This window comes from Anomalospiza imberbis, chromosome 9, assembly GCF_031753505.1.
Source record: "Anomalospiza imberbis isolate Cuckoo-Finch-1a 21T00152 chromosome 9, ASM3175350v1, whole genome shotgun sequence".
Taxonomy (NCBI): Eukaryota; Metazoa; Chordata; class Aves; order Passeriformes; family Viduidae; genus Anomalospiza; species Anomalospiza imberbis.
In genome coordinates, this window is record NC_089689.1 from 17414858 (window position 1) to 17441891 (window position 27034).

At 41.3% G+C, this 27034-nt stretch overlaps 2 protein-coding genes and 2 long non-coding RNA genes across 4 annotated transcripts in view; 2 read left to right on the forward strand and 2 right to left on the reverse strand.

Moving 5' to 3' along the window:
- The window catches only part of DNASE2B (deoxyribonuclease 2 beta), a 31621-nt gene extending 21404 nt beyond the window's left edge, over window positions 1-10217 (reverse strand). The window contains exon 1 of the mRNA XM_068199923.1: window positions 10106-10217. Coding sequence (XP_068056024.1) covers window positions 10106-10122 — 17 coding nt within the window. The 5' untranslated portion in view covers window positions 10123-10217. The remainder of the gene's footprint in view (window positions 1-10105) is intronic.
- Window positions 4186-15695, reverse strand: SAMD13 (sterile alpha motif domain containing 13). The gene is made up of 4 exons (XM_068199921.1): window positions 15636-15695; window positions 14181-14261; window positions 10106-10217; window positions 4186-5341 (listed from the first exon to the last, which is right to left on the reverse strand). Exons 2-4 carry the CDS (start codon window positions 14231-14233, stop codon window positions 5198-5200), a joined length of 309 nt encoding a protein of 102 aa, XP_068056022.1. The 5' UTR covers window positions 14234-14261; window positions 15636-15695; the 3' UTR covers window positions 4186-5197.
- A 2953-nt stretch (window positions 15696-18648) lies between these two features.
- Window positions 18649-19269, forward strand: LOC137478977 (uncharacterized). Its single transcript, XR_011001918.1, has 2 exons — window positions 18649-18920; window positions 19057-19269. It is a non-coding gene; the product is annotated as an uncharacterized lncRNA (long non-coding RNA).
- Window positions 19270-21303: 2034 nt separating this feature from the next.
- LOC137479477 (uncharacterized) lies at window positions 21304-26980 on the forward strand. The gene is made up of 2 exons (XR_011002276.1): window positions 21304-22927; window positions 22977-26980. It is a non-coding gene; the product is annotated as an uncharacterized lncRNA (long non-coding RNA).
- The last annotated feature ends 54 nt before the right edge of the window (window positions 26981-27034 follow it).

Genomic DNA, 27034 nt, shown 5'->3' on the forward strand with positions numbered 1-27034 from the left:
CTTGCGAAACAGGGTTGCTACACCCAGGCACACACCCATTTCCACATTTCTCTCCCCACAGTTTGGCCACCAGCTTGTGAACAAACTCAGCCACAAGTTCCTTACTTTGACTTCCTCCTTCCACCATCCACCAAGACAAGACAAAGCAATGTTACTCTTGAATCTGAAAGATCAGTGCAAATGATGAGCTTTCTCTCCCTTTTCTGATAAAATTTAGCTGCTAAAAATCAAGGGCATCCTCAATATAGTAAGTATCAAAGAGTGTACTCTATAGAGGGGCAGCTGGATTATAGCAATCATCCAAAAAAGGGAAGAGAACATCCTGAGATGAATGCAAGTCTGCCAATGCCAAGACATTTGCTGCTGCCTTATCAGCAGATCAGCTGATAACAGAGCAGTTGTAACCGCTGACTGCTCCTTCAGCAAGGATGCTCACAAGTGCAGCATATAAATACAACAGTGGTCTCCAGTACTCACCAGCAGCCTTCAGCAGCAATTAAACTCTCACATGGAGATCAAGAACCACTTACAGTCTTCAAGGTGCTCCCCTTGAGCTCTGCAGGCATCTGAAGTTGTGTTTCCCAAATTTATAGCCACTACTGACCAATGTTATTCTGAGAATTGGACACACATTGAAGATCCAAATGAACATCACTAAATCAACTCCCTAATTATAGGGGTTAAGCAAAAAGTAATTTAATGACCCTGTTTCATTATTAAAAAGAACAGAGACTTTCCCAATAGGAATGAAAATTACTTATTAAATCAGTCTGCCCATTCTTCCAATGGAGACTGCCCCTGCCAGTAGGCTAATGACAGCCACTGTCCTCAGCACTTCCCCTGGGGAAAGTGCTGTCCAAACTGAGCAACACAGAGGTGATGGAATGGGACATGGGTGAGATGTCTTGGATGACATCTCCAAGATGTCAATCCAAGAGACTGATCCAAGAATCTCCAAGTTCTCTCGTTTGATGAAGAAGCCAATCCATTGCATGTGTAAATTGCCCAAGGTGAAGGAGAGAGTAGAGCAGACCCTCCTCTACAGTGCTCCACTCACCCTGCTGCTTATGAGCCAGTGATTGTTACACCCTCCAACATGCACATTTACAGTCATTTCATTTCCCACTTGACTTTTGGGCCAAAAGCCATTCCTAGAAGAGACGGATCTGCTGTTTTGACTTCGAAGTAAAAAAATAGAATGAAGACAAAGTAAGGTAATATTTTTCTGGTCCTACTCAGACTCCGCCTTTAAATGTTGTACAATATTGCCATTAAAAATGAGAAATAAATGTGCAGTGTCTGTCAGACTCACAGAAAATAAGGCCCTCTGATTTTAAATTAACTGTCACTGTAACTTAAGTGTGACGGTGCAAAGAGGATTGTTGAAGACAAAAGATCAATTAAATGCTGATTTTTTTTAAAAAGGAAGAGTGAGAGGATTTGGTAGAATTTGAACATGCTGAAAAAAACAGGGAAAAGAAGGAAGAGTTCATTTAGCAATTCATCCCTGACATTGACAGCCTAATGAGACATTTTGCCAGGGCCATTTCTAACCAGGAGTGATGCATGGGGGCCTACTCCCTTTGTTAAAGCTGTTGAATCTTGTCTTATAATTATATGGGCAAAGAATCTTCTACAACCTGATCAAGTGCAGCACATTAAAACAAACTGGGACCAATAACATGTAGGGATGGGAGACAGCAGCAAGTAGTCATAACAATTTTTTCTGCGTTGAGAAAGTGATCCTGGTGGACAGGTACTGTCACAGATCCCATACTTTGCTGACAGGTGCCTTACATGTGCTTTATGTGTGGTACTTGGCTCTGTTTGGATGCAAAGAGAACATGCCATGTTGTGTATCCAAAGCTTGAGAGAGGAGTGACCAGAGCTGATGAACAATTCCTGTATATTTCACACCCATCATACCAGAACAGACATATTGTAATGCTTTAAAATAATTTTAAAAGCGCATGAAAGATTTTGATAGATATACACTTCTGACATTAGGAGAGAGGAAGGACAGGGAAGACCTTGGCTGCAGCATGACTGTTCTTGTGCTGACTGACAGCAGGGCAGGGGAGCTCAGTGCTGCTTTATTCCTTAAAGCTGCCTCCAGGAGAAGGGCACTCTCTAAATTGCGATTCAGTGTGAAAGCCAAGACCTTCATCACACTCACCCCCTGGATCAGCTGAGCAGTCAGATGCTGGCAACTTAATCATCACCCAGGGCACAGGCAGGGCTTTTAAGGAAGAGGGACTCTCCCAGCTGCAGGCACATATAAGGGCATGATTTAAATTGGATTCCTGCATAGCTCTGCAACTCAGAGCTGCAGTACTGACATGGTATCCAGTAATGCCTATCAGTTGCTTCCTCATCTCAACAGCAGCTGTGTTTTCTGCAAGAGGAATGGTAGCTAAAAATAATCTGGCTTTGACTTCCTCTTTTAAACCCTTCAGTCTCTTAGAAAGATTTTTTGTTCTCCCAGAAACAGCAAAGAGAATGTAAGAGCCAAAACCAGAACAGTCAACTGCACAAAGAGAGCATTAGAAAGCTCAGAAAACAGCAGGAAACTACAATAAAAATCAGAGACAGTAAAAAAAATGTCACCGTTTTGACCAATATTTTCCAAATCCCCTTTTGCACTTGCAATGAGATTTATGTTAGGCCTTTACTTGTATGACTCAGTGGTGCTGAGCAAAGGGGAAATAAAATCTGGATGTTTCTGAATGCGATTCATTTGCTCATTAAACATATTAAAAGAAAGAACTTTTTTCAGTAGTCATCAAATGCACTCTCATGTCTGCACAATGGAGATTTTTACTCCCTCTTGGAATAAGTACGTTTTACTTCAAATTCTGTCTTCCATAGGACCACAAAATATAAATCCCATACCAAACACGCAAATGGAGAAAAAAAGAATATTCCATTAATCCTTCAGTAACACAGCACTATGTATTCTCATCCAAAATAATTCAACAAATACAGTGCTGGTTAGCATGTCCAGACTGCTTTCATGATCCTTTTCAAAAACATACCTAATTCTCTATTAAAATATTTAGGAGTTTCATGTATAATTTTTAAACTGCAGTCCAAAATTAGCCAGATATAGACTATAGCTCAAAATTCCCCAAGGCAGGGTCGATGATCTCTATTTGAATCTAGTCTTCCAGCAGAGCCCTACCCCCAGCAGATATCTCTGAACATGACCAAACTATAAATAAAATCATAAACCATGACCAGAATTCAGACCATGACTTACAAACCTGCTGCTAACAGACCAATACCTGAAGTAAGCTCAGTACAAGGGACATACAAAGAAATGATGAATGCATCTCTGTCCTATTGTCTCAAATTCCAAAGAAATACATTGTACCATGTAAAGGTTAAGAAGAATTCAAGAAAACATGCTGCTGTATATATTTAAATAATTTAGCATATGCCATGAGCTTCACCTATGGCATAGCTATTAGCATGGCTTTGTCCCTTCTCTCTCCTTTCTCCCTTTAACACCAGCAACCACAAGCCATGAACAGCCACCTCACACTTGGCCAAGTCCAAGTGAAGATGGGGCCTCTGCCCAGGCAGGAGACTGCAGGACTTTCTCCTTCCTCTCCCTGAATCGTGGCCCCACTTGGCAGAAAGCAGCAACCTTCTCCCTTCCCAGCTGCACCCCCTCACCATTTCCTCCCACACCATCACCACTTTCACCACATTCTCCTGCTTATTTCCTCCTTCCTTGCTCCGCGGCTCAGCATCACTGATGCAACCCCACATTCCACATTTCAGGGGTCATGACACAGCTGTCTGGGCCAGAGATGATGGTGAGCCCAGACAGGGTTCAGCACCATCCGTGGGCTGTGTCCCAGGCGTTCTGGGGTAAATGGACCCACCCTGTGTACCAGGGCCAGCACAGCAGCTCCGCACCACTGACAGCTCCGGACAGGGCTAAGGGAAACACAGATGTTACTGGTGAGCTGTGGCCAGGGCTTCTCCTTCAGCAGTATGTAACACCAGAGAAGAAAGAGCAAAAATAATTAAATCTTTAAATATCATGGTAGGTGACGTTAAAAGTAATCACAAGAACATAGAATATTAAGTAGATTTTGGTACCTTTTTAATAGGAAAATGGAGAAAAGGAGCTCCAGTATACCACAACAAAGTAAAAGATCTGTAAAGTAAACTGAATCCAAACATAAGCAGTGTTTTATTGGGATATAGCAAGCAACCTATCAAATAGGGAACCAGTACAAACAGATTGAACATGACTCTCTTTGAACAGAGATGTATGGTGACAAGACAGCTTCTTTCAGTTCTTAAAACAAGTATTCAAAGTGTTAAGTAAAGCATTAAAAAAAATCAATCATTACAACACCAAAGACAGACAATATTTAAAATGTGCAGAATTTTACTTTTTACAAATTTCTGCATAATGTTAGAAAACAATCATAAATTAAAAAAGGAATAAAATGAAGCTTTTTTGTTTGCAAAGCAACACAAACGCTTAAAAACCAACTATATTTTACATAGGACTACTATTAAAAACAGGTGAAAAGCTGAAAATTTAAAGGACAGCAAAAAATACACAACTCAGTTTCACCTGTCAGCAACACCTTCTGCTATCGAAGGAGTTATGTTAGTTCTATGTACAGCTTTAAACATTGCAGCATACCACGAGTAAACCTTAATAAGGTCAAAATAGGACCCTCTGCAAAAAAGGGTGACTTGGCAAGTGTCAGTCCCATCCTGAAATTATAAGTAGTAATAATTTTAGTAGGTCTTCAGTGTAAACCAAAACCTACTTTAACTGGTTCCTCTCTCTAAAGATGCATGTAAACTTTGGGATTGTTTTTGTTTAATTTTTTGGTATCTTAATTAATGAAATCAAGAACATGTCTGGCGCAAAAATGAGAATGACATACCTCCCTTTTGTTCTGGATACAGTGATGTAGCTATCTCAACATGCTCATTGACACTTCCTAAAAGAGAAAATCATTATGTACTATGTAAAAAATACACACCACCTCTCTCAGTTCAGATTCAGCATATAGTATATTGCCAGCTCTATCCAATAGGATATATATTCTAATTTGGTTTAAACTCTTAATAGATATATTCTCTCTTTACAAAGTTCCATCACATGAAACCAAATTGCTTATTTTTCCTTTGAGGCACAGCATGACCCCAATTAGACAATTAGCTATAAAGAGTTGTTCTTTAGATGTTGTGTCTGTAGAGGTTTTACGTGATATTCATAGATTTTCAGCGCAGGCCCCAGTTTTAATGAAAGTCCAGTCAGTACATCATTTCTTGTCATCAACAGTAATGATTTGCCATCAATTTCCTATAAGAAGAATTAAAGAGTTGATGAAGACAAATATACAAATCTAACAGAGGAGAACAGTCATGCAACAAATGGAATACTACTATAGAGGATCAGTGAGGAAAATAGTAGCCTTGATTTTCCTGAAACTGTGTTCACAGCTGCTAAATTCTGCTTGCTGTCTGCTTTTCAAGTGCTCACCTGTGCTGACTAAGACATAAATACTATTTAGTCAAGCACAAAATCCAAATGAGCCTAATTTCAAAATTCCCTCCTTGTAAACCTTTTTCTAATTAATAGGTACAAGTGAAGAACGCCTAATTATCAGCCATTTAGGGAAGGATACTCCTAAGAATGCAGCTTATGACGTGCATTTCAGAAGAATTACTATTGACAACAATGTGCAAGTTTAAACTAGTGAATATCTGCTAATAACTTCAGGTGCCTTCTTTAAAAGGCCATTCATCCTGTGGGGGAAAAAATGGAAAAGACTCTTGCAATCAGAAAGTTTGAAAGGGCCTAACTGGAGCTTGACACACTGAGAGAACTTCCCTTCCTCTACTTTGAAGGGAAGAGGAGAAAAGCAGCAACTTGCCAGCTTAGGGCTCAACAACCCCTACAACTTTCTTGCTTAAAATACCTCTTGTAAATCACAGATATGGTACGATTTTTTTTTTCCTCTCAGACCCTGACTTTCTGACCTGTTTAGGTTAGAAATCCTGTAGGCTTTGGATTTTTTTTTTCATCTCAAAACATTGACATATGCTTGAAAACTCCCTCCAAATAATTTTTAGAGTCAAAATGGAAGAGAAAGAATCCACATCTCTCCACTCCCTTCTATTATTTTGGAAATATCAGAGATCCCATCCTTGATTACAATGCAACATGAAAAGAAGACTTTTATTAGAGTTCAGCAGGAATTTGTCAAGACTGATCTCTCTTAAAATTTGATAAAGTTTATAAATACAAAATACATGGACAAACCACAACATGGTCAAAGATCAGCTGAAAGTGGCATTTTAAAAAAATATCCCCAAGATGTATACAACTACTAATCCCTCAGGGGAGCACAAAGTAACAGTAAGTCTAAAAGAAAAAAAAAGTTTCCAATAACTTTTTACCCAATTACAGCAGGTGCCTCTTTCCAATTACTGTTGAGAATGTTAATGGTTAAAACCAGTTTCTATCCTCTCTTTTCCATTCGTCACAATTCTTTCTGTGGGAATTTTGACACCAGTGAGTGTTTTGCTCATTGCTATGACCGATCTGAAGTTGCCTTTTCTGCTGCTGTTCAACGATGCTATGGAGGAAGAACAGCCTCCAGCTTGGTAGGATCCAAATGGAGTAAATCCAGTACCTGGAATAGGAGAAACTCCAAGAATAGGAAAAAAGCATCTATTCCTTTCCTTTCTTCTTCCACAGGGTTCCCTGTGTTTTCCAGAAATGCTGGTAACTACTAAGACTTCCACTGAATAGAAAACTGATTCTTTAAACACATCTGTGGATGAATGAGTGATTACATATTCCGAGTTCAAGCGTTTTATATCTTTGTGTGAATTGTAAGCTTTACCTCTTTCACTTCCTTTAAGTTTTCCACATTAACCTGCTTCTGCAGAATTGCTACACCTTTTTTTTTTTTGCACCAGGTAAGATTTTGTATGCTCTGGTGACTTCTCTGATCTTTTTTCTGCTACTTCTCTATTTTATGGATTTTTTTCAGGATGCAATTTCAATGCTAGCTCTCAGTATGTCTATTTAATGTTAACTGCAGAGAGACTTCTCTGCACAACTCAAGCTAACAGTAATTCCCCATTGTGCCAGGATGACCTCAACACCAGTGTCACACTATCTTCAGCAAATAACCAGGGGACTGGTTATGCTTCAAGTCCTCCCACCACCCCTTCTGCTCTTAGTGACTGAGAAGTGCAAGTTCTCAGTAAGCCAACATGAGAGCACAGCAGCCAGCACACTCATGAGCTCCTCCCTACCATGGCTCTGCCAGAAAGCAGCAGTGGACACCAGCTGATGTCAAACCCCAGTTTCCCTTCTGGTAGGGCATTGCAGTGAGGCCAGCAAACCAGCACTGGGTCGCCTGGGCGTATCTGGTTATCACAACATAATGGTCAAGAAGCCACATGCGCCATAACAAAGGTCAGAGCATGAGCACATCTTGAGACTTTGTAAACAGCTTCAGGCTTGGAATGAGCCACAGTCCCCTGTGCTTCCAGGGCTCCTACAGACAGCTCAGCCACAAACTGGCAAGCTGTATTTCTCTGAAGGTGTTCACACCATTGTCCTGCAACTGTTACTCCTCCCTCTTCATGTATCCTATGTCCCCAACTTCTTGGCTTGTCTGATTTGCTTGCTGATGTTATGGATTTTTGTTATTGGGCAATATCCTTCAGTTGAATCTGTTTTCATCAGTGAGATCTTTTGACTTGCTGACATCAGTGGAACTCCAAGAAGAAATAACAGAAAATAAAACATTCTGCAGCCCTTAAAATGCCTTCTAATGATCCCTAAAGTATTGTACAAAAAATTCAGGTCTTAAAGATTTTTTGAATCACTTGTTTTAGGAGAGTCCAGATGTATTCAGATTCATCAAAAGAAAGTGTGGACTCAGTTATTGTTGTGTAAAAGCTCAGTGTAATAAGAGGTCGTGATTACATTCTGGGCTAAGGATATTTTATAAGGAAACCATTGTGCTACCCCTACTGAAGCAGTTCAGTGGAAAACAATTTCCCAGTGTTGTAGGTGAAACTGAATACTTTTCTTTACTGCTTACAATCTCATTCCTCTTCCAGTATATATTCAGGGAGTAGATCAAATGAAACTAGGTTTCTGGGGCCCAGGCAACTGCAAATGACCGAGGAAAATAGAGATGGCCGGAACTGCAGCTGCATGCCTCGTGCTATACAGACAGAGGATGGCTAAGGGCTCAAAATGAACCTGTCTGCACTGCCATACCTGGGAGATCCTGACAAAAAATACTGTAAGAACACAGTTAAATTTAGTAGTAGCAAACACTGTAGAAGAAACTGAACAACACCACTGATAAGAAGTTAGGGACAGGATTGTTTATGGGGCTCTTCTTGGTGCAGACAGGGAAGAGGCTGGCAAACCTGGCATGTAGAACCAGGCACTTGCTGATCCTCATGCTGCTAATGGAAAGGAGAGGGAAGGAAGTGGCAATGACTTCTGCTGTGGTTATCCATCCCTCAGCTCCTGGCCACATCCTGGTGGCAGCTGTCAGCCTCTCTCTCCAAGGTTTTAACATAAGGTGAAGTTGGCAGTGGAATCACAGCCACAATTCTGCACATGGCAGAGTCCTCAGTTACCCTACTGAAACCACTTATCCTCATTGCAGAATACTGATAAAGCCTATAAGGCTGTTGCAAACTGATTTGCCAAAACTGAGAAATTAGCCTCACCTTTCTGCTGCAAAATCAGTAGTAATTACTTCAATATTATTGACAAGCCAGCTGTGAGGCAAAGACATTATGATATTTGATGGAAGTCAGAGGTATCTGTCAGCATAAGAAAAAGACTCCCAGAGACCACAATTACTTTGCCTATGTAGTTTTTTTATACCACATTTCCAGGGCCGGTGACATGGATGCTGGTATTAAGGAATGGACACACTCAAACATTTTCCTTTTTAGCCTGTCCATTCATTTTCAAATTCTGAAAAAATGAGCAGCAGCTGCAGAAAGAACCTCTCTCTGCAACTTGCAAGAGAATCACCCAACACCAGGCTTTTCACCTTTAAGAACTAATATTAGATACTTTGTTATATGCACCAGCTACAATCAGATCGGATTTCACAGACGTGGTGCTGAAGGTCAGCAACATTAACCTGACCAACCATGATGTTATTTCATGTGCAATGTACAGCCTCCCTGCAAAGCTGCCATTAACTTGCACCAACTCAGTGCCTTGGAAGGCCGAGCCATCTATTTTGGTAACTAATTACAACTGTGGGTGACTAATTTCCTGGTAGTCACACGCAAGCCTACAGACTTATCTGGGGAGGTGCTGAGCTGCCAATCTGATGTAAGTTACTTCTCTATGGAACAGGTGAGCTTAGGCCACATAAGCTCACTTCCCATTCTGCCCCACTAACACACAGCCCCAGCTGCTGACAGGTGAGTTACAATGGGCCACCTGACTGGTGAGCTCTCTGCTGATCTAATCTACTCAAAGAAGCCTTCCATTAGTATCAGCAGTTACAAGGCCCAGAAACAAAGACCCAAACTGTTTCTCAGACTGAGTCCTACAAACACACCGCTCCTCTGCCAACTTAGTGCCAACTTGTCCTTTCCATATTCACTGGTACTGCCAAGCTCAATACAGCAGCCCCTTTTTCACCCTATGCCTCCACACTCACGTTGTTGCTTAGAGTCCTCAGGTTTTATAAGTACTCCTGAGTGTAATTACACAATACACTAAGAAAGAAGGAAATTCACATTTTATCACCATTCACATTTTAAATAACAAGACAGTGAAACCGAGTGGATTGTATAGGGAGACTAAGTTCAAGCCAGAAAATGTATTTACATTTCTCACCTTTCTGAATCCTATCTCAACAAACTCCAACTCATTATGCACAGCTTGCAGAACAATATTATTACTCGGAGATCACAGTCCCATGCATTGTCACCCAATAACAAACTCAAATCCTGCCATTAATGTGGGATTTTCTCTCCCATTTTACAGTATATAACCAGGCCCACAGCAAAAATGTGCAATGTGAGAAACTGGTGGCAGTCAAAAGGTAAGATTTACCTGTTCCTGAAAAGCATTGGCTTGTTCTTCAAATCCAGCTGTTCTGAAATAATTCACAACATCAGTAACAGCCCAGTCAGCAGGATCCAGAGGTCTTCCATTCTCTAGTGAACTGCAAAGTGCAAATGCAGACAAGTAATCACTAAAGGTGTGCAGAACATCTGCTGCTGCTTTGTGCACGCCTCATGTATGTCCCCCTCCTTCCTTGTTTCTCCAGGAAAAGTGTTCTTTGATACATCTCCCCCACTCTAATACAGAACAGTGTCTCCTGTTCTTTTACATTCCAAAGACCTGATGCTGGGGAAAATTGAGACCCCTCTCCTTTCAGAAAACAAGAAAGTATATTAATCTTCACATCAGCCAAAGGTAATCAGTTAGGATCTTCCCACAAGAGTGCTGTCTTTGCTGTTGGAGAATGAGAACTGCCACAACTGGGGTACCAAATTCCTGCCTTTCAAGCCTGCAGCTTGTTTTCAGCTACCAAGTACTTAAAGAATTATATGTGGATTATTCTTTAAACAGATGAGACTGTCCTTGTAACATGGGTAGAAATTACTAGTAGCCATCTTTACCTTGCTAAACAACAACAAATCAATTGCAAACAAACAGAACTCCCCAGTCAAAGCAAAAAAGAGGCACCAGATGACTGCACTAATCCTCAATATAGAAAACCCAAAAATGTTGTCAGACTCATCTTTGGACCAATATATGGACTTTTTAAATAGCTATGCATCTGAGAAAACATCTGTTAAACACAATCAGAATTAATTCCTTCTGTGATTAACCTCAGGCAATTGTTTTCCACAATAGCAAAAACAATGAAACATTCATATTACTACCCTTATCCTGCACTTCTTTTCCTCAAACTGTAATCACCCTATCACAAAGATAACCTTGGTGTATCTGAAAATTTTTGGTAAAAAAAGATACATAGTGAGCTTGACTGCCTTCTCTACTGCAATTTATGAGGAAGAAAAGCAAGATATCAAAGAGCTTCTTTTATGTGTTTCCCCAACCAGAAGTCCTGAAGCTCATGCCAAATATTTTCCATTGTTATACCTGTTTAACTATAATGCTAATGAAGCAATATCGAAAATGTACAGATTAGGGCAGGTGTCAGAATCCTATCCATTTTCTGGTCTGAAGCTTAGAGGCAAGACTGATTTCAACAGCACCAGCTGGAAAAGAAACACAGATTATACTCTCCTGACAATATTTTTGTTCTGTGCTTCAATTTTTTCTTTTCCAACTGTCAGCATCTCTGCCTTGCCTGGACTTGTATGTTTTTCAGCAAAATAACTGGGTGAATCAAGGGCAGACCATTTTTCAAAGCAGCCAAATGCAATCTATACATAGACTGCCTCCCATCGTTGTTTCTACAACATTCTTATTTCTACAACTATTTGAGTCCTGTGAAGGAGGACTCATGAAAACAATGATTTTTGCATGTCCCCAGACTTTTGAAATGTGTCTGTCAATACGGCAACAAAATCTGTACACAGGGATTATCTGAAGCCTGTGTTACACTGGACTTTCTAAAAGCAATTTCTTTCATTTATCACAGATCTCTGAGCAATGAGAAACAGTTTCTTACTTTTGCTCATCACATGATGACTTACTTCATGAATTGCTTTACTGATTGTGATTACACAGAGAGCAACACTCAGCAAAATTGAAAATGAGACTATCTGGCCATATCAGAGCTGCACTTTTTTCCTGTGTATTTTTTTTTTTAATCAAAGCATGCCTTTTCAAATAAGATTTTTTGGTGTTGTGCACATTCTGAGGCTTAAGAAGTAAAATGTGAAAACAGCCACAGAAAATCTTCATGTATTTATAAAAGCAGCATATGAGGAATAATTATACTTAAATCTTTGCATTTTCCTTAAGACACAGACTGTCACTTTCAATTACTCATTTTTTACTAAAAAATAAACAAAATGCCAACCACTCAGTAAAAAAAAAAAAAAAAAAAAGCCCAACTGAATTTAACCCTTCTTATACAGCAAATAAAAGGTTCAGTTTGTAAAAATATCACCTAATTGTCATTTGCTTATTTCTCCAAACACTTTAATTTCAAATTAAATACGGCCCCAAACCCTCCTTCCACAATTTTTTTATCTCCACCCAGGTGCTTTAGTTTTTCTTGTAGCTCCTCTTTTATCACTAGGGAACTACAGCTTGGTCCAGATCCAGCTCCATCCAGGGCTCAACTCCAATGACTTCAGGGGCTCTACCTCAGTCATTAATTAATCACAGGAATTAATTGCAAGTTCCTGCCTTAAGGAATAGCATCATGCTGGACCTCAAGTAGAGCCAATTTCTACAGCTACAGCTGCAGAAGACTGGAAGGCCTGTGGCAGACTGCTGGAGGCTGGCTGGATTTTAACCCATCTACCCACACAGACGCTCATTTTGCTTGTAGACTTAGTCTCCTCCTCACACTGCTGCTGACATTGCTTTAGTCAAGACAAGGGAATATATAGCATCCATGGCTTACCCATACACTGGCTTATGCCTCACATCCTGGATGCTTTAAAATCTTACAAGGACTGGCATGCACTGACACTGAATAAGAATTAGGCTTGTCTGTTTTTCACCACTGTCCCTGTGCCTTTATTGCCATCATGTGGCAGAAGCAGCAAGGTCTGAAAGGATATAGCTGAGAACAAACAGATTTTATCCAACCTATTTATAAGCACTTCAAGAAAGTGTCAAATACTTCCTTTGTAGATATGCCCATATACATACAATATACATTCATCTAGAAACTATAGCCCCACAGTTTAAATAAAATTTCCAACCCCTCTAAAAAGCCACCTTACCAATCAGTGGTTGAGTCTTTATCACCCAAGTCTTGGGGAAAATGATTAATCATAAACTGTCCCGGCTTTGACTGTCTCCTTTCTCCTCCCACCCCAGAGTGCTCATTGTAGAAACCAGACTGTCAAAGGGAAGGTGGTTTCTGAGGGACACACGGTAATTATTCATAGTCACTGAATAGGAAAATGCTCTTTATGTTGGTGTGGTGTAGCCAGCATCTCAAGTGAAGGGGGAGGATGCTGATTTTAATGGCTACCATCAGATCTTTTGATGCTTTTCATAATCAGGTGTTGTATCAGTAGCCTGAAGTGACTATCATTATTTACCTTACTCTACTGCCTGGTAGCACATTGTCACATTTTCTTGGCCAGCTTATGTAAGAGAGATCTGAAAGAGAATAATGAGGTGCAGCTGCACAAAGTGTTGCAGCTTGACAGAAAAGACTAAAAGCTTACTCTAGTACCTTTCCTTATGGTCCTTTTTTTCCCTTTAATATATATACATATGTGTACATCTCTCTCACCATGGCTTCTGTAATCCTAAAGCAGCAAGACCAGATTTTTCCGCACAGAATTTCACTTCTCAGACCATAATGTCATTCAGAATTGCTAGTCCTAATTAAAGAATTTCTGATCTTCAAAAAATGCTTACAAAAAACTTCCTATGCCTTAGCCTGTAGTTTACCACACAGAAGAAAGGTGTAGAGCAGTACACACCATGTCTCTTCCTTATTCCCACTCTAGGTCTTGAAATAAAACCCCAGCAACTTCAGGCTTCTCCAATAAACAGCTTAAAGTATCTGTTTCAGGAGGGAACTGACACCTAAGTGATATGCTGCTACTACTCAGCCCTAGACAGGGTCAGCAGAGAAGGGCACAGACAGGTAACTTCCATACAGACACTTCTCTCATTAGGCACTGCTTCTGCAAAAGCCACTAACAGGCAGGTGAGCAGAGGCACAATATTGGCTACAATGCTACCACTTGCTTTAGCTTCTGGTTGAGAGGAAAAGAAAAACGTTCCCCTAACTTAAGTTACTATCTTCTACATCTCTTCATTGCTATACAGTCCTACCGCATATCACTTTTAATCAGCTCAGTGCCCTGGACTCTTCTATTTCAAAGCTGAAATACAACAGAAGTCATTAAGAACAGGGAGGGTTTGAAATGAGCAAAGATGGAGATGGCCACTATAGTTCAAAAGAAAACTACGTTCAAAATCCATGTGCTGTTTACACAAAAGGAACACTTACTTTTTGACATCCAGAGAGCCATTTTCCTTGTTTTCCATGTCAACAGTTAGCATGGGGAGGATAGAAGTTTTACTTCAGCAACTGATCAACAGGGAGGAAAAAAAGAGCTGTGTTTAATAACTGGTAGTATGACCAGCGCAGCGTAATGTAACAAAAACAAGCATTCTACAGGGACACATGCATGTTACCACTTGAGAGCAACAGTGCTGTCAAAGACTGATTTCCTTGGAAGCCTGGCAAAGCCGATAGTAGCTAATGAACTAGAAAATAAAGTTGATCTGTGCTTCAAACACAAGAAATAATTCTTGCCTGAAAATCAAGGAAAGTAATACTACATTTAATCCTTTTCACAAGTGTTAACATTTTGATCAAACTGTAGGTATTCATATACATGAAGCCTGACATGCAATATATAGCTGTGTATCAAGAGAGCTTGATAGACCTTCAGTCATCCTGTGACACAGAAGATCCAAACAGATGGGAGATCTTTAGAAAGGTTTGGAAATCCATAGCCTTATTTTACAAATGTGGACTTGGATACAGATGAACATGTCACTTATGCTCATTGTGCAAATAAAGCTGGTAAGCAGAGTTACTAATTAAGCCCCAAACTCCTGAGGCCTAAATCAGTATGTTATCCATAAGACCTCCCATCCTGCACTAGAGCAGCTTCTTCTATAGGTATGCTACACTGAACTCCAAAACGGAAAGGAGCACATGAAGGACACAGGAGAAAATCCAGTTCATTTCCTTCCTTGCAGCACGCTGGAGCACTCGCACCACATAGCTTTTTTCCATTGCTCCACAGAACATGCAGAAATAACCCAAGCCTTTCCTTTCTGTTCTCAAGTAAGCCATTTCTATTTCAGAGAGCACCAGAGAACGGACCAAGGACTCAGGATGTTCTTGCTGTAGCATTAATGGATGACACTGAAATGTCTCAAAGATCTGAGATACACAATAGGAAAATCATGCTCTTCAGCTAAAACTTTGCAAAAATAGAGAATAGCAAATAATATTGCTGTGGGGAAAAAAGAAGAAAAAAAAAATAAAGGAAGAAGATCCTTTATTATACACGTTGAAACGTGTAAAGCACCAAGAACACAGTAACAAACTAATCGAAAAGATGCTTCTTCCTGACCGAGCAACTCCACGCATTCCCTGGAATCACTTCTCGGTTCACCTGAGGTGACTGCAGACGACACCCGCACCAGCCTACCTGCGGAACGCCCCGCGCCGCGGCCGCGCACGGCCCGGAGCCCCCGGGCTCGGGGCGGGCACCTCCCGCGGAGCCCACGGGCCCGGGCAGCGGGGGCTCCCGGGGCTCCGCTCCCCGCGGCTGCGCCGGGGCTGTGACACGCGTTCAGCATCTCACGGGCACCCCCGAGCCCGCTCGCACTGCACCACATTGTCAGTTCTGACTGGGGGCGAGGGAAGCAAGGCAGAAAAACCTACCTACGAGCAACTAAACCAGCGCATGGCTACCGGCTGCTGCGGAGCGGCGGAGCCCGCGGCCCCCGCCCCCCGGCGGCAGCGGGCGCTCCGCGGCGGCTCCGAGTGACACCGGGAGCGGCCCCGCCCGGCCCCGTGACGCGCCCGCCACACGCGGACCGCCCGCGTCATGGCCGCCGCGTTAAAGGCGCCGCGCCGCGGGACCCCCGCCGCGCCGTCGGGATGGGGACGGCAGCGGGGTGGGGCACGGAGCGGCGCCTCCGCCGAGCGGCTCACCCCGGCAGCGCTTACCTGCTGGGGAGCCGCGGGCAGCGCCGGGGCCGGGGGGCCGCTATGGGCGGGCGCGGACCTGCAGGCGGCACACGGCCGGAGAGCAGCACTCGGAGCTCGGTTCATGACTTGAGGTTCTTGGGGCCTCCTTGTGGACATTTCTGCTCCTCCTAACAAGCGGGGTGTAACAGGTAACGGAAAGGAAACAAATCCCTAGTTGCTGAAGGATCCAGTACCAAGCCGAGGAAATTTTATACAAGGTAGGAAGTAGGAGTCGCCAGATGTTGGCAAATTCATAAAGTTACAAAAATTCATTCCTAGAATGAGTTCGTCAACACGTATGTGAGTAGCAGACACTTGGCTTTCTATGGAACTCTTGCAACTGCAGGCTCGGGGTGATGGGAAAGAGGAGTGACCCAGGAGAGCAGAACCGAGTCACCCCCACCGTGCCACCGCCGGCCCTGGGGAAAGAGAGGAGATGGAGGCACTGAGTCTGCAGGTCTTACTCGTCTAAGCTCCACACTTTATTTCACAAAGAGACCATACCCACGGGATGAAGAAAGAATAAACTCAAAGAGCTTACAAATTACTAAGTGTCCCACTGGCAATTAAATCTCACCCACAGAGTTTAATACAAAAGTTGTCAAGTTGTTCTGGCAATAAGACTTCTTTTTTTCTTTTTACACTATTTTTTTATCTCTTCGGTATTTCCTTGGCTGCTCATGTTTTCTAATGGCATATAGGCATTACCTAGATGCACTGTCAGTGCAAGGGAAATCAAGCAAGGACTATCAACACACCCTGTTTCCCCACACATGGGCTTTGTAGCCAGGGCTGCATCCCAGCCACTGACGTGAGGCAAATGAAAAAGCGCAACATGGTGATGCACTCAGAAAAACAGTTACAGACAGAAACTGTCAACAAAACACAAGCAGAAATCTCAACTATAAATCTCAACTATACTCAGGTGCTGTGGCTTTTTGATTATCCTTAACAGGCTGGGTTACTTCAAATTTGTGGGATGCTTTACTTGAAAAATTTCCTTCTGAGTCAAGCCACTCAAATGATGCTCCTGCTCTTTGCTGCAAGACATTACAAATTACCTGGGGATTTGCACAGAACCTACTGATGAGTCTGGCCTGATTTCTGCAGAGCTCTGACATGAGTGCCCAGCTGGCACAGGCAGACAGAGCCTGCTTGACCACCAGAGTGGGCACTTGGGGCTGTCCCAGGCACTTTTCACCCATCTTACTCCCAGACAAAGCTTACTGCACCCTGGCTGCATGGAGATCCAGGTCACCTAATGCTAACTGGACACAGTTACAAGCACTAAAATTACTAGCAAAGTGGACTTTTGGGCAAAGGACTGTGGACACGACTTCCCAAACCACTTCATTTTGTCTTATTTGCTGTCAGATAAATAAGCAGAGCTTCCAGGAGCTTTGCAAGTAATGGCACTCAAATATCGACCAAAGCATTGAGAACAGAGGGCAGTAACAGTCCTCACTGCTTTGGGATTTAAATAAATGCAGATAAACAAAATAAATAGAGGATTACATGTACTGTGCCCTAAACAAAACCCTTGTTACTTCCCATCCCAAAGTGTACTGTAAAACGTGGCATATTTGTGTTGGACAAGTGAGCCAAGCAAGGCAATTCTTTTCTGTCTCTAAAGAAATAAACATTCTAAATGAAGCCATAATGAGTTTTCTGCATCAGCTGGTTTCTAACTTTGGTAATGACTGACATTTGAGGATACAAATATAAACGAGCCATTTTACTCACACTCTCCCTTTCATCGTGTTCTTCTGTTAATCCTTTGAGTATTCCAAGTGTGGCTCATACACTGCATGCATTCCTTCTGGAGGACCTTGAACAGCAAAGAGGAATTTTAAGGAAATGGGTTGTGGAAAAAATCAGTGTGGCATATGATCTGTGGCTTTTATTTTCATTATTGGGGTAAGGTAATTTAATTATAATGAAATTACATCTGGAGGGAGATAAAGCAGAAAAGGTAATTAGCCTTTTGTTTGACTATTTGCATCCCACTTGTGGCCAAAAAAAAAAGTTTCCAAGCCATGGAGGGAACTAAATGAGACCAGGGTTGGTAGATCCAGGGGTCTGTCCTGTGTGTGTGTTTGAACTTCTGCTATCACAGAAGAGAGGAAACATACAAAGGTCAGTGCAGGTATCAGACACCAGTGGACCCTATTTTCTGGGTATTGAAAAATGCCAGTTTCCTCCTGCAAAGCTGTCCTTTTGTTTTGTCCCTGGCACTTAAAGAGTAGAAGACAAAATGCACGGCACATGTGGCAAAGGAGAGCGTAGCACCCTGCTAGCTGTGCAGAGGGTACTGAATTTCAGCTCCTCAGGGCTAAATAAAGCCCTTTGAACCCTCTTTATTCCAGTGCCCTGAGTAAAAAAAAACATGGTTAAACACAGGCATTGGGGAAGCTGAGTGAGAAAACAGCACAGGACCCGTCTGGTGCCACACTGAGGGAAGCCCCTCTCAATAAGGTGGCGTTATGCAGAGTAGGATGGATCTGGCCCTGTGCAAAGCACGTATTTCTTTGCCAACAGGCACCGAATGTTTCAGTGCCCCCGGGGCCCGAGGGAAAGCCCAGCGCCCGCAGCCGCAGCCGCCACGCAGGCCGCGGGCCGCCCGGCGCCGCGGGGGCTGCTGGGAGTTGTAGTCCCGCGGGGCCCGCCCCGGGCGCGCCTTCCCCTCACGGCCCCGGCGGGGGCGGCTCTGCGGGATGTTGGTGCCGCCGGTGCCTGAACCGCAGCGTGGAACAGGCGCTGGACGGTGTTTGCTTCTCCTCTGGGTTTTCAGGGAGACGTTTCGGGGCTGGCCGCGAACGTTTGTGGTTCCTGCTGCTCATTGTGAGGAAGAAAGTAAACCAAAGAGATTTCATCCAGATGTGGCTGGCGGCCAGAAAAATCATCAATTCCTTGTAATGCCCAGCACTGGCAGCGTGGGAATCCAATGGGGGCACAGGCTGTTTCTAAGTAACTTTTGTCATGAGTGTGGAAGTGACATGGGTGTAAGACGCAGGTTGCCCAGCAAACTGAATTAATGTATAGCTATGTCCAGTCAATTACTAACAACAGTCTAAAAATCCCTTTTGCATGATTTCCTTCCTTGCAAAACAAGACCGAAAAGGGACCGTGCGGGCCATGGGGTTTGATCTCCTGGCATCACAGCCAAGCTCTCACACAAGCCCATCCACACCCAGCGCTGGCTTGGGGCCCATGAGGAATCTCAGCCCACTCTGCCTGGCAGAAAGGCTCTGTCCAGCTCCTCTTTGTTGAGGATTAAGAAATTTTAATCTACAACTTAAAAATATATATAAACAGTTTATACCTGTTTGTTCCTGTAGTTATAATCTTTAGTTTAATATTGTTTCGTGTAACATTTGACTTCTTTGTTTCTCTGGTATTTACATTCTTATATAGACTCAAACATCTGAATGACCACAGCCCTTTTGTGGTCTGCATTTTCTGATCTTGTTCCCCTTTCTCCTTTCTGTAAATTCACCTTCCAGGAGAGGACATTTGGAGCTGCAGCCTGGGCTGCACTAGGGTCTTGGCAGCACCTTCTCCCTTTGCAGTCTGCTCTGAATGTCCCCTTACCCCACACTACACTTTTATCACACCTATATGGTACTGATGATTTGAGACATCCCAAGGGTCTTTTCCATAGTTCCTGGCAGCCCTATCTACCCAGAAAGAGGAAAAATCCCTGTTTCTGGTCTAGTTGCACCTTATCAGCACTTTACTCTCAGAAAACTGTCTTTCCTCTCTTAAGGTCTTTTCCACCCCTATCCATAGTATCTTTAGTTTGCTTGAATGGAATTTTGCCACTTACCTTTCTCCACAGTATCAACAGCTTAATACCTTTTGTCCTGCTGTCCCTTCCCTACTTCAGCACTCCACAGAGGAATGAGAGACAGGTCCCAGCCCACGAAGTCCAGCAATAAAATGCCTCTCTTCAATTCCTGTCTTGGCCAGGAAGGTCATTCAAAAGCCATGCTGTGTTTTCTTCACAGTCCCCTTCTGACCTGCCAGGGTGTTCTGCATGGCTGGATATTGTCAAGCTGCTCTGAAGTTCTGCATAAAGCCTAGACAAAAGCCTAAAGATTGCAGTGGTGTTAAGCAAGTGAGGAGGGAAGGGAAGCGGAAAACCCATGGCCAGAATGTAGCAGAGTGACTTGGTACCAGCCTGGCATTCATTTTCGAGGCAGTTTTGTTGCCATGTGTGCTAAACACAAAATCAGAGCACAGCAGCCAGTGGGCCTGAATTTACCTTCCACACAGCTCCCTGGGTACACTCCTACAAGGTAAAGAACAGGTCCGTAGATGTGCACAATCTTTTGTGACAGCTCCTGGCTGCCAGGCTGAGGGGAGCAGCACTGCTCAGACTCACTGACCAGGCAGGGGGGCAAACATCTGGCTTTTGTCCTGTGGGGAGGGCCTGAAACCTTTGCTTTAGTATCCTAAGGTACTTTTGAGACAATATGCATTACCTGACCTTTTTCTCATAATCATATGAATCTCCAGTAAGACGACTAGAGTAGCACCCTCTTCATACCAGCAGCTGACTACAATGCAAGGCCAGTGATACCTTTATGCTTTTGCTTCCTCTTTTTTCCAAGACTGAATTGCTTAAATAAATCTTCCTGCACCTGAATTATATCCACTTCACTGAGAATTTCCTGCCCTACTTATTTTGTTGTGCAACTCCTTATTGTGCTAGTTGCTCATATTAAATAAAGCTTCTCTCTAGACTTAAACCTTTGTTATTTTAAAGCTTATACTTCATATTAAAAAATCATTGTATAAAACACAGCTCATTGTCCCCATACTAGCAGTAATACCTGCCACTTTCTCAGCTTGTAAAAATGTAGCAAAAAGCTTATAAAAAGTATTCATATGGAATACCAACACTGTTAAAAGGAATACAGCCTGATAAAAAACATTTTATATAAACATGGCTCAGACATCTCAGTGAAATAGCTACTACCTCTCTGGGAAATCTAAAATGTAGCACTTGGTTGTAGGAAGTGAGGCAAATGAAAAAGCACAACATGGTGATGCATTCAGAAAAAGAGTTACAGACAGAAACCTGTCAACAAAACACAAGCAGAAATCTCAACTATATTTCAAACACTACATTGAAAAATTAGTGCTAGTTTTTTTCCCCTACTTTGCTGGGAAGCTCTTCTCCTGGGAGTGAAGAACCTGTCAGAAATATTCAGATTCTTAAGATTTGTAAAGGAACCATGTCTCAATAAATCCATGTTGTTATTTTGGTGTAACTGCCAGAAGTGATGCCAGGTGTGGAAGACCAGAGTCTGGCATTTCATTCTTTGCTCAGCCTAGGAGGATCCTGCTCCTCAGCCCTCTGAAAGCACCCTAGATGCAGGGAAGGGCATTTTCTGCAGCTCTCACTGGTTCTGCTGGGGGGACTTACAGGTGCTCTTTCTGCTCTTAGGCACTGAACTGTGAGCAGAGCATAAGAAATGACATCCCTATGATTTGTGCATCAATATGGAAGCTCAAAGCATGCCCGCATTGCTTTGGTAGGACAGTGGTTGCCAAAATAGACTGCAAGAAAGGAAGCGCTGTTACAGGGGGGCAAATGTTCCAGTCACATATTGGATCACCCTGTTTTCCCCTCTACTCTCTCCTTTGATATAAACCAAACCCAGATGCATCTGAACATGAGCAGACATGACATTCAACAGTTCTGCATTAAGATTGTAACAGTTAAACTGATAATTTAAAAACTTACTCAGCTCTTAAATTGGTTGATGAGGCTCTCAAGAGCACATTTGCTGTAACTTGTTCTCCAACTGCTCTGGTGATCACATAATTTGGAAACATATGAACAGTTGTTCTTTTGCCTGTAAACATAATTAGTAGAGATATATCTAAATTTGATTACCATCCAACTCAAATTTTTATATCCACTCTACTATAAATACTATTTACTTAACAAATCAGCATAGGAACACTTTTTAATTTTTATTGGTGACCAGCTTTGGTTAAAACCAGTGTATTTCTGAGTGTTCAATTGCACATAAAATAGAAATGTGATTGTGGGCTATTAGTACAGACACTCCCCTCTGGTTCTAGCTTCAAATGAAAATAGAAACTATCAATCGGGGGTTTTTAGTGAAATTTTTATATAGTCCATGCAATAATACATATTATGAACAAATGCCTTCATTCAAATTAATGTCAAAACCTCCTTTTTTGCTCATGCTGATATGAAAACCAGTAAAAAATATTGCAACTATTAGCTCAAAAAGGATTTAAAGGCAAAATCTACTAATACACAAAGAACAATTACTCATGGTTGGTATTGCATGTATTATTACCTGACATATTACATGACTGGTACAATCTAAATTTTTCATTCCCTAATGCTCTTAAATATTTTCCAAGTCCCTTGTTCTTACTGTGCTCTGCAGCTGGCATTTCTTACACAGCATTCCACACCATGTAAATGTGACATCTACTGGCAAATAAATGTAACTAGAGCAGTTGGTTATGGAAAGCTCCTGAAGATGCAATCATAGAATACTTTGAGTTGGAAGGGACCTTAAAGATCATCTACTTTCATGATTTTAGTTGACAGGATTTTGCAGTAACCTCAAACATAAAAAAAAAAACTTCAAAAAAAGTTAGAGTTGAGTTCTATTAGTCAATATATTGTAGCAGAATTAAGATGAGTTTAATAACTTCAGACATAATATTAGGTATGCCCTAAAGCAGAGGTTTGTGTTGTACAAATCCCAAGTGAAAAAGCATTTGTGCTGATATTTCAAATTTCCTTGAGTGGCTTTAAAAAAGACCAAATAAGTTTATGAGACTTTAGGGAGTTATTTTCCTCCCAGCATTCCCTGCAATACTTCTCTTGGCAGGAAACATCCCTTGCAGCAAACTCAGTCCTGCTCTGAAATTCCTTTCCAGAATCCATGAGCTGTGGGCGCTGTGGCCTTGGGAGATGGCTCTCTGGAGTGGATGTCCTCCTGCAGCCAAGGCCCTGTTTATGTCCTAAACACAGAGCAGACCCTTCTGTGGAAGTAGAACCACAGTGGAGATGAATTTATGTGCTTGCACTAACAATCTGTATCACCATGTGCACGTTAGATCATGAGTTCCGCCACTGTGATCCTCTTTCTGCTACAATGGGATGTTTTTACTAAGGCTGCCTGCTCAGTTCCTCTCAGTTTTTCCCACTGGTAAGCAAGCCTGCCAGATGCACGCTTCCCAATGCATATGGCCAGAGAAAAAGGGAAATAAAGATAATAAAGATAATGTACTAACTGAGGACACACTGCCTTTTTTTAGAGGGGCAGTTGAAAACAGATACTTTATAAACACTGGGCATTTATAAAATGATTACATATTGGTTGCTTAACATGAATTAACGTGCCTGTGAGATAGGTGAATCATGTTTTACTTATCCAAGGTGTTACCTATCATTAACAGAGTCCTGCCACTCAGATCCCCAGTTCATGCAAACATCAAATCGAAGGATGGCAAAGATGGGAGAAAGTGAAAGGACATCCCAATCAAGCATTCATTTTGTTGAACTGTTATTTAGATAACTACATACACATTCAAAGTAGCAATGTAGATACAAAGTAAAGAGCAATACTTCTGGTATTCTTGTGATATTGCTGTGTGGACCAAAGCATTAATACACCACTAAATCTAAGTGAGGTATTGGATGTTTTTTTTTTTTCCCTTCAACTGAATCAAATTACCTTGGTGGGGGAAGAATTTCAGTTAACCAAGCCTTTCCAGAACTCAAATTTTCTCTTTGTTGCCCTAGTCAGCAGTAATTTTTCCTGGAACTTACTGAACACACTCAGAACCTACCACACTGCTTGCCACGCTTGCTCCATTTGTGTCAACATAGCTACAGCTGTGTCCTCTCTAATCTTCCACAGCACCTTGGAAGCAAAGGCAAAGAAGAAGTCTCTGGTAACAACCTCCCGGCAAAGGAAAACACCTGTTACTGGGGTTGCATACAGATGGAACAGATCACTGATCTCCCTCCTCAAACTCCAACAACCTTTCATCCTGAAGAGTTTTTGAGCTGCAGCCTTGCCATCAGACATTAGATTGCCACCGTGTGTTCCATCACAATCTAGACCTATAAGCTTAGCAGCAGTAAGAAATGTGCAAGTTTGTCACTGGCTCTTCCATTCATGCTTCACTGACAGCAGCTCATGTCAATGAACAGCACAACTATGTTTCTTTAAAGCTTCAAAGCAAAGAGCCATACATACACAATTCTTAGGAATATGTTTTTTGCGAAGACATTGCTACTTGACCCTCCAAGGGATGGAACAGCAGAATGAAGCTGTGAGGATTCTAAAGGAATTTTTACTGGCTTTGAAACACTGTTGGGAACTGATCCTAATGATGTCATAGAAACCTCAGGCTGTTTTTATCCCTTTGAGGGACTAGACTTCTTGTACTAGTCAATTATAAAAATAAAATACGTTTTCAGTGTATGCAAGTTTCCTTCAGGCATCCCTTTTTCATAACACGATACCCTTCCCCAAATCCAAACAATAAAAAGAGGTAAAAATGTGACTAGATCTCAGATTTAATTCATACTTTTATTCACCATCAAATTCAGAAGTTAGAAAGGGAAGATATCTTGAGATCCTGTCTTGCCTCTAGGTATCCATCTTACACTTCTAAAAAAATCCAACACTTCACATAATCCCTATGTAAGATGACAAACATTAACTATCTATAAGGCATTTAAACATCTTAGTGGAGTTTTAACCCTTTTACTGCCCAGCTTGAAGTTAGGTGCTCATGTTTTACCTTTTTGTTAAAGAACTTAAATCAGTCAATACCTCATGAAAATACCTTTAAATGAAAAACATTTTTAAAATGTATGCAAGACCCACACTTGTAAAACTGTGGTGGTCAAACTCTCTTTCTTTTGTTTTTTTAAATATATTAAACAGATCCAGATCAGCTATATGCACCTCAGCTAGAGAATGGAATTGGTTTTTTACCAGTTTCTTATGGAATGGTTCTTAAATTCTGATCTGGGATAAGTCTTCCTTATGCAGCAAATCGGAACAGATTTGAATGACACCTTCAAATCTGTGGCTCAGCATGCTGTGCTTGTTTAGGAGCTGTAGTAAAAGCAGAAGACAGTATTTTTGCAGGTTTTTAACTCAGCTTTAGAAAAAGTACAAAGGTCTTTAAAATGTAATGTAGCAGTAGTACCAGGAAACCAAGAACACAAGACCGCAGTCGCAAGCGTACAGCAGCAGAAGCACAGAGGCCACAGCTTGGCTCAGACAGTGGAAAGAGGAGGAGCTGCATTACAGAGCAGGCACCAGAGCCTCTCCAAACACCACTTGCAGAAAAAGCCTCAAGACAGACAATGCCAAGACCATGAACAGTCTTTACTTCTATCAGTTGTTTCACAGCACAATGAGACACAGCACAAAGTTTGTACAGCGGGATCTGCAGACAGTTTAAAAACAGGCAATTATCTTTAATAAAAAGCATTGAGTCTGAATGAAAATAAAATGAAGACAAACAATACTGAAGCTGATGGTCACCTTGCTTGCTTTTGATTGTCTAAGAAGTCCAAGACTTCTCATAGTGCCTTTAATGTTCTCCACGCCACCTTCTCCAGACACCCTAGTTAGTGTAAAGCTTACTGTGCCCCAACTCATATGTGTAGTAGGTTTCACAACCTTTCCCTCTTTCTCTCAAACCCTGCTCACATGTGGGGAGGTGCAACAACTGTCATCATACAACATTCTGATTCACAAAGAAGCAGCACAAGTGTTGTACATAATTTAATTTGCACTTCCGTATATAAATGTTTACTATTGCACACTATTGCAGCACTTAAAAACATCTAATTATTTGCAAAAATTAGTAAAATACTTTAAAGGATTTAAAAATAAGGGTTTTAATGCAACTGACAAGATAATAAAAAAAGCAATTTACTTAATGAGATACAATCCTTTATGTTGGAAATGAAAGTTACATACAACTAGAGTACAATTAAAATATACCATATAGTTCAACACTTAATTCCTCAAATGTGTAAAATTAACAAGCTTCTACAGTCATAGATATACAATTTTTCCATATTGTGAAAAGGATTTTTCAAATTAAATACAGGTAACATAATATTCTGTAGTTATATTTCATGACTGTGTTTAAATGAGAGGGTTGTATAATACTCACATTGTCAAATGTACTCACTAATGCCTTGGAAATTGCACACTTCCCCTCCTTTTCCAAAATAGAATCTCATTTCCATACTGAAGTCTATTATGCCATATTGGAAAAGTGTTTTACTTTCTAACAGGATTTTCATAAAATTAAAAAATAGCATAATATCATGGCATTATGATGACTTTTCCACTTATGCCCGTGTAGAATTTAATCTGGATATCAGACAGACTTGTCAGAACCAATTTCCTAGACTTTTGTCTTATTGTACACGCCAGATGAATGATTACAGTATTTTACAGAACAGAAAAATCTTTAAACCTTTCTAGAACTATAAATGTAATGATTAAAAATTAAAATCATAACAGAATCAAATTGTGATCTTCAACATTTATTAAAATCTTTTAAAGTTCATAAACGACAACAAAGTTACTGTAGAATTTATCGCATACAGCTAGCATACAGCAGCATGTCCTTGGTCTAAATGAAATACAAAAGATTTTAACATTTTCATACAAAGGATTTCTTTAAATTTATTAATGTGACGATATATCTTTGTTACATAAAATTTGCTACAGCAAAGTATCTTATACTTTTCTTGCATGTATGTAAATATGGGTGGACAAAGACTGCATTCGGTGTCAGCCTCCTAATGACGTTGTGCAAAAATGCTCAACAACCTAAACAGACAGAACATTGGGTGGTATGTTTCATACTCTTTTGTAAAATGTCTACAAAGGCCTTTCTTTTAGGAGCGTCGTACAGATTAAAAGAAAGGAACGCCAGCTGTTTATTTGCACTGGCATTCAAACAAATCCAATGGCTATGTATCAATATAGCTCATTTTTTAAAAAAACAATTCATCCTTGTATGCATGTAAATTTATCATAAAA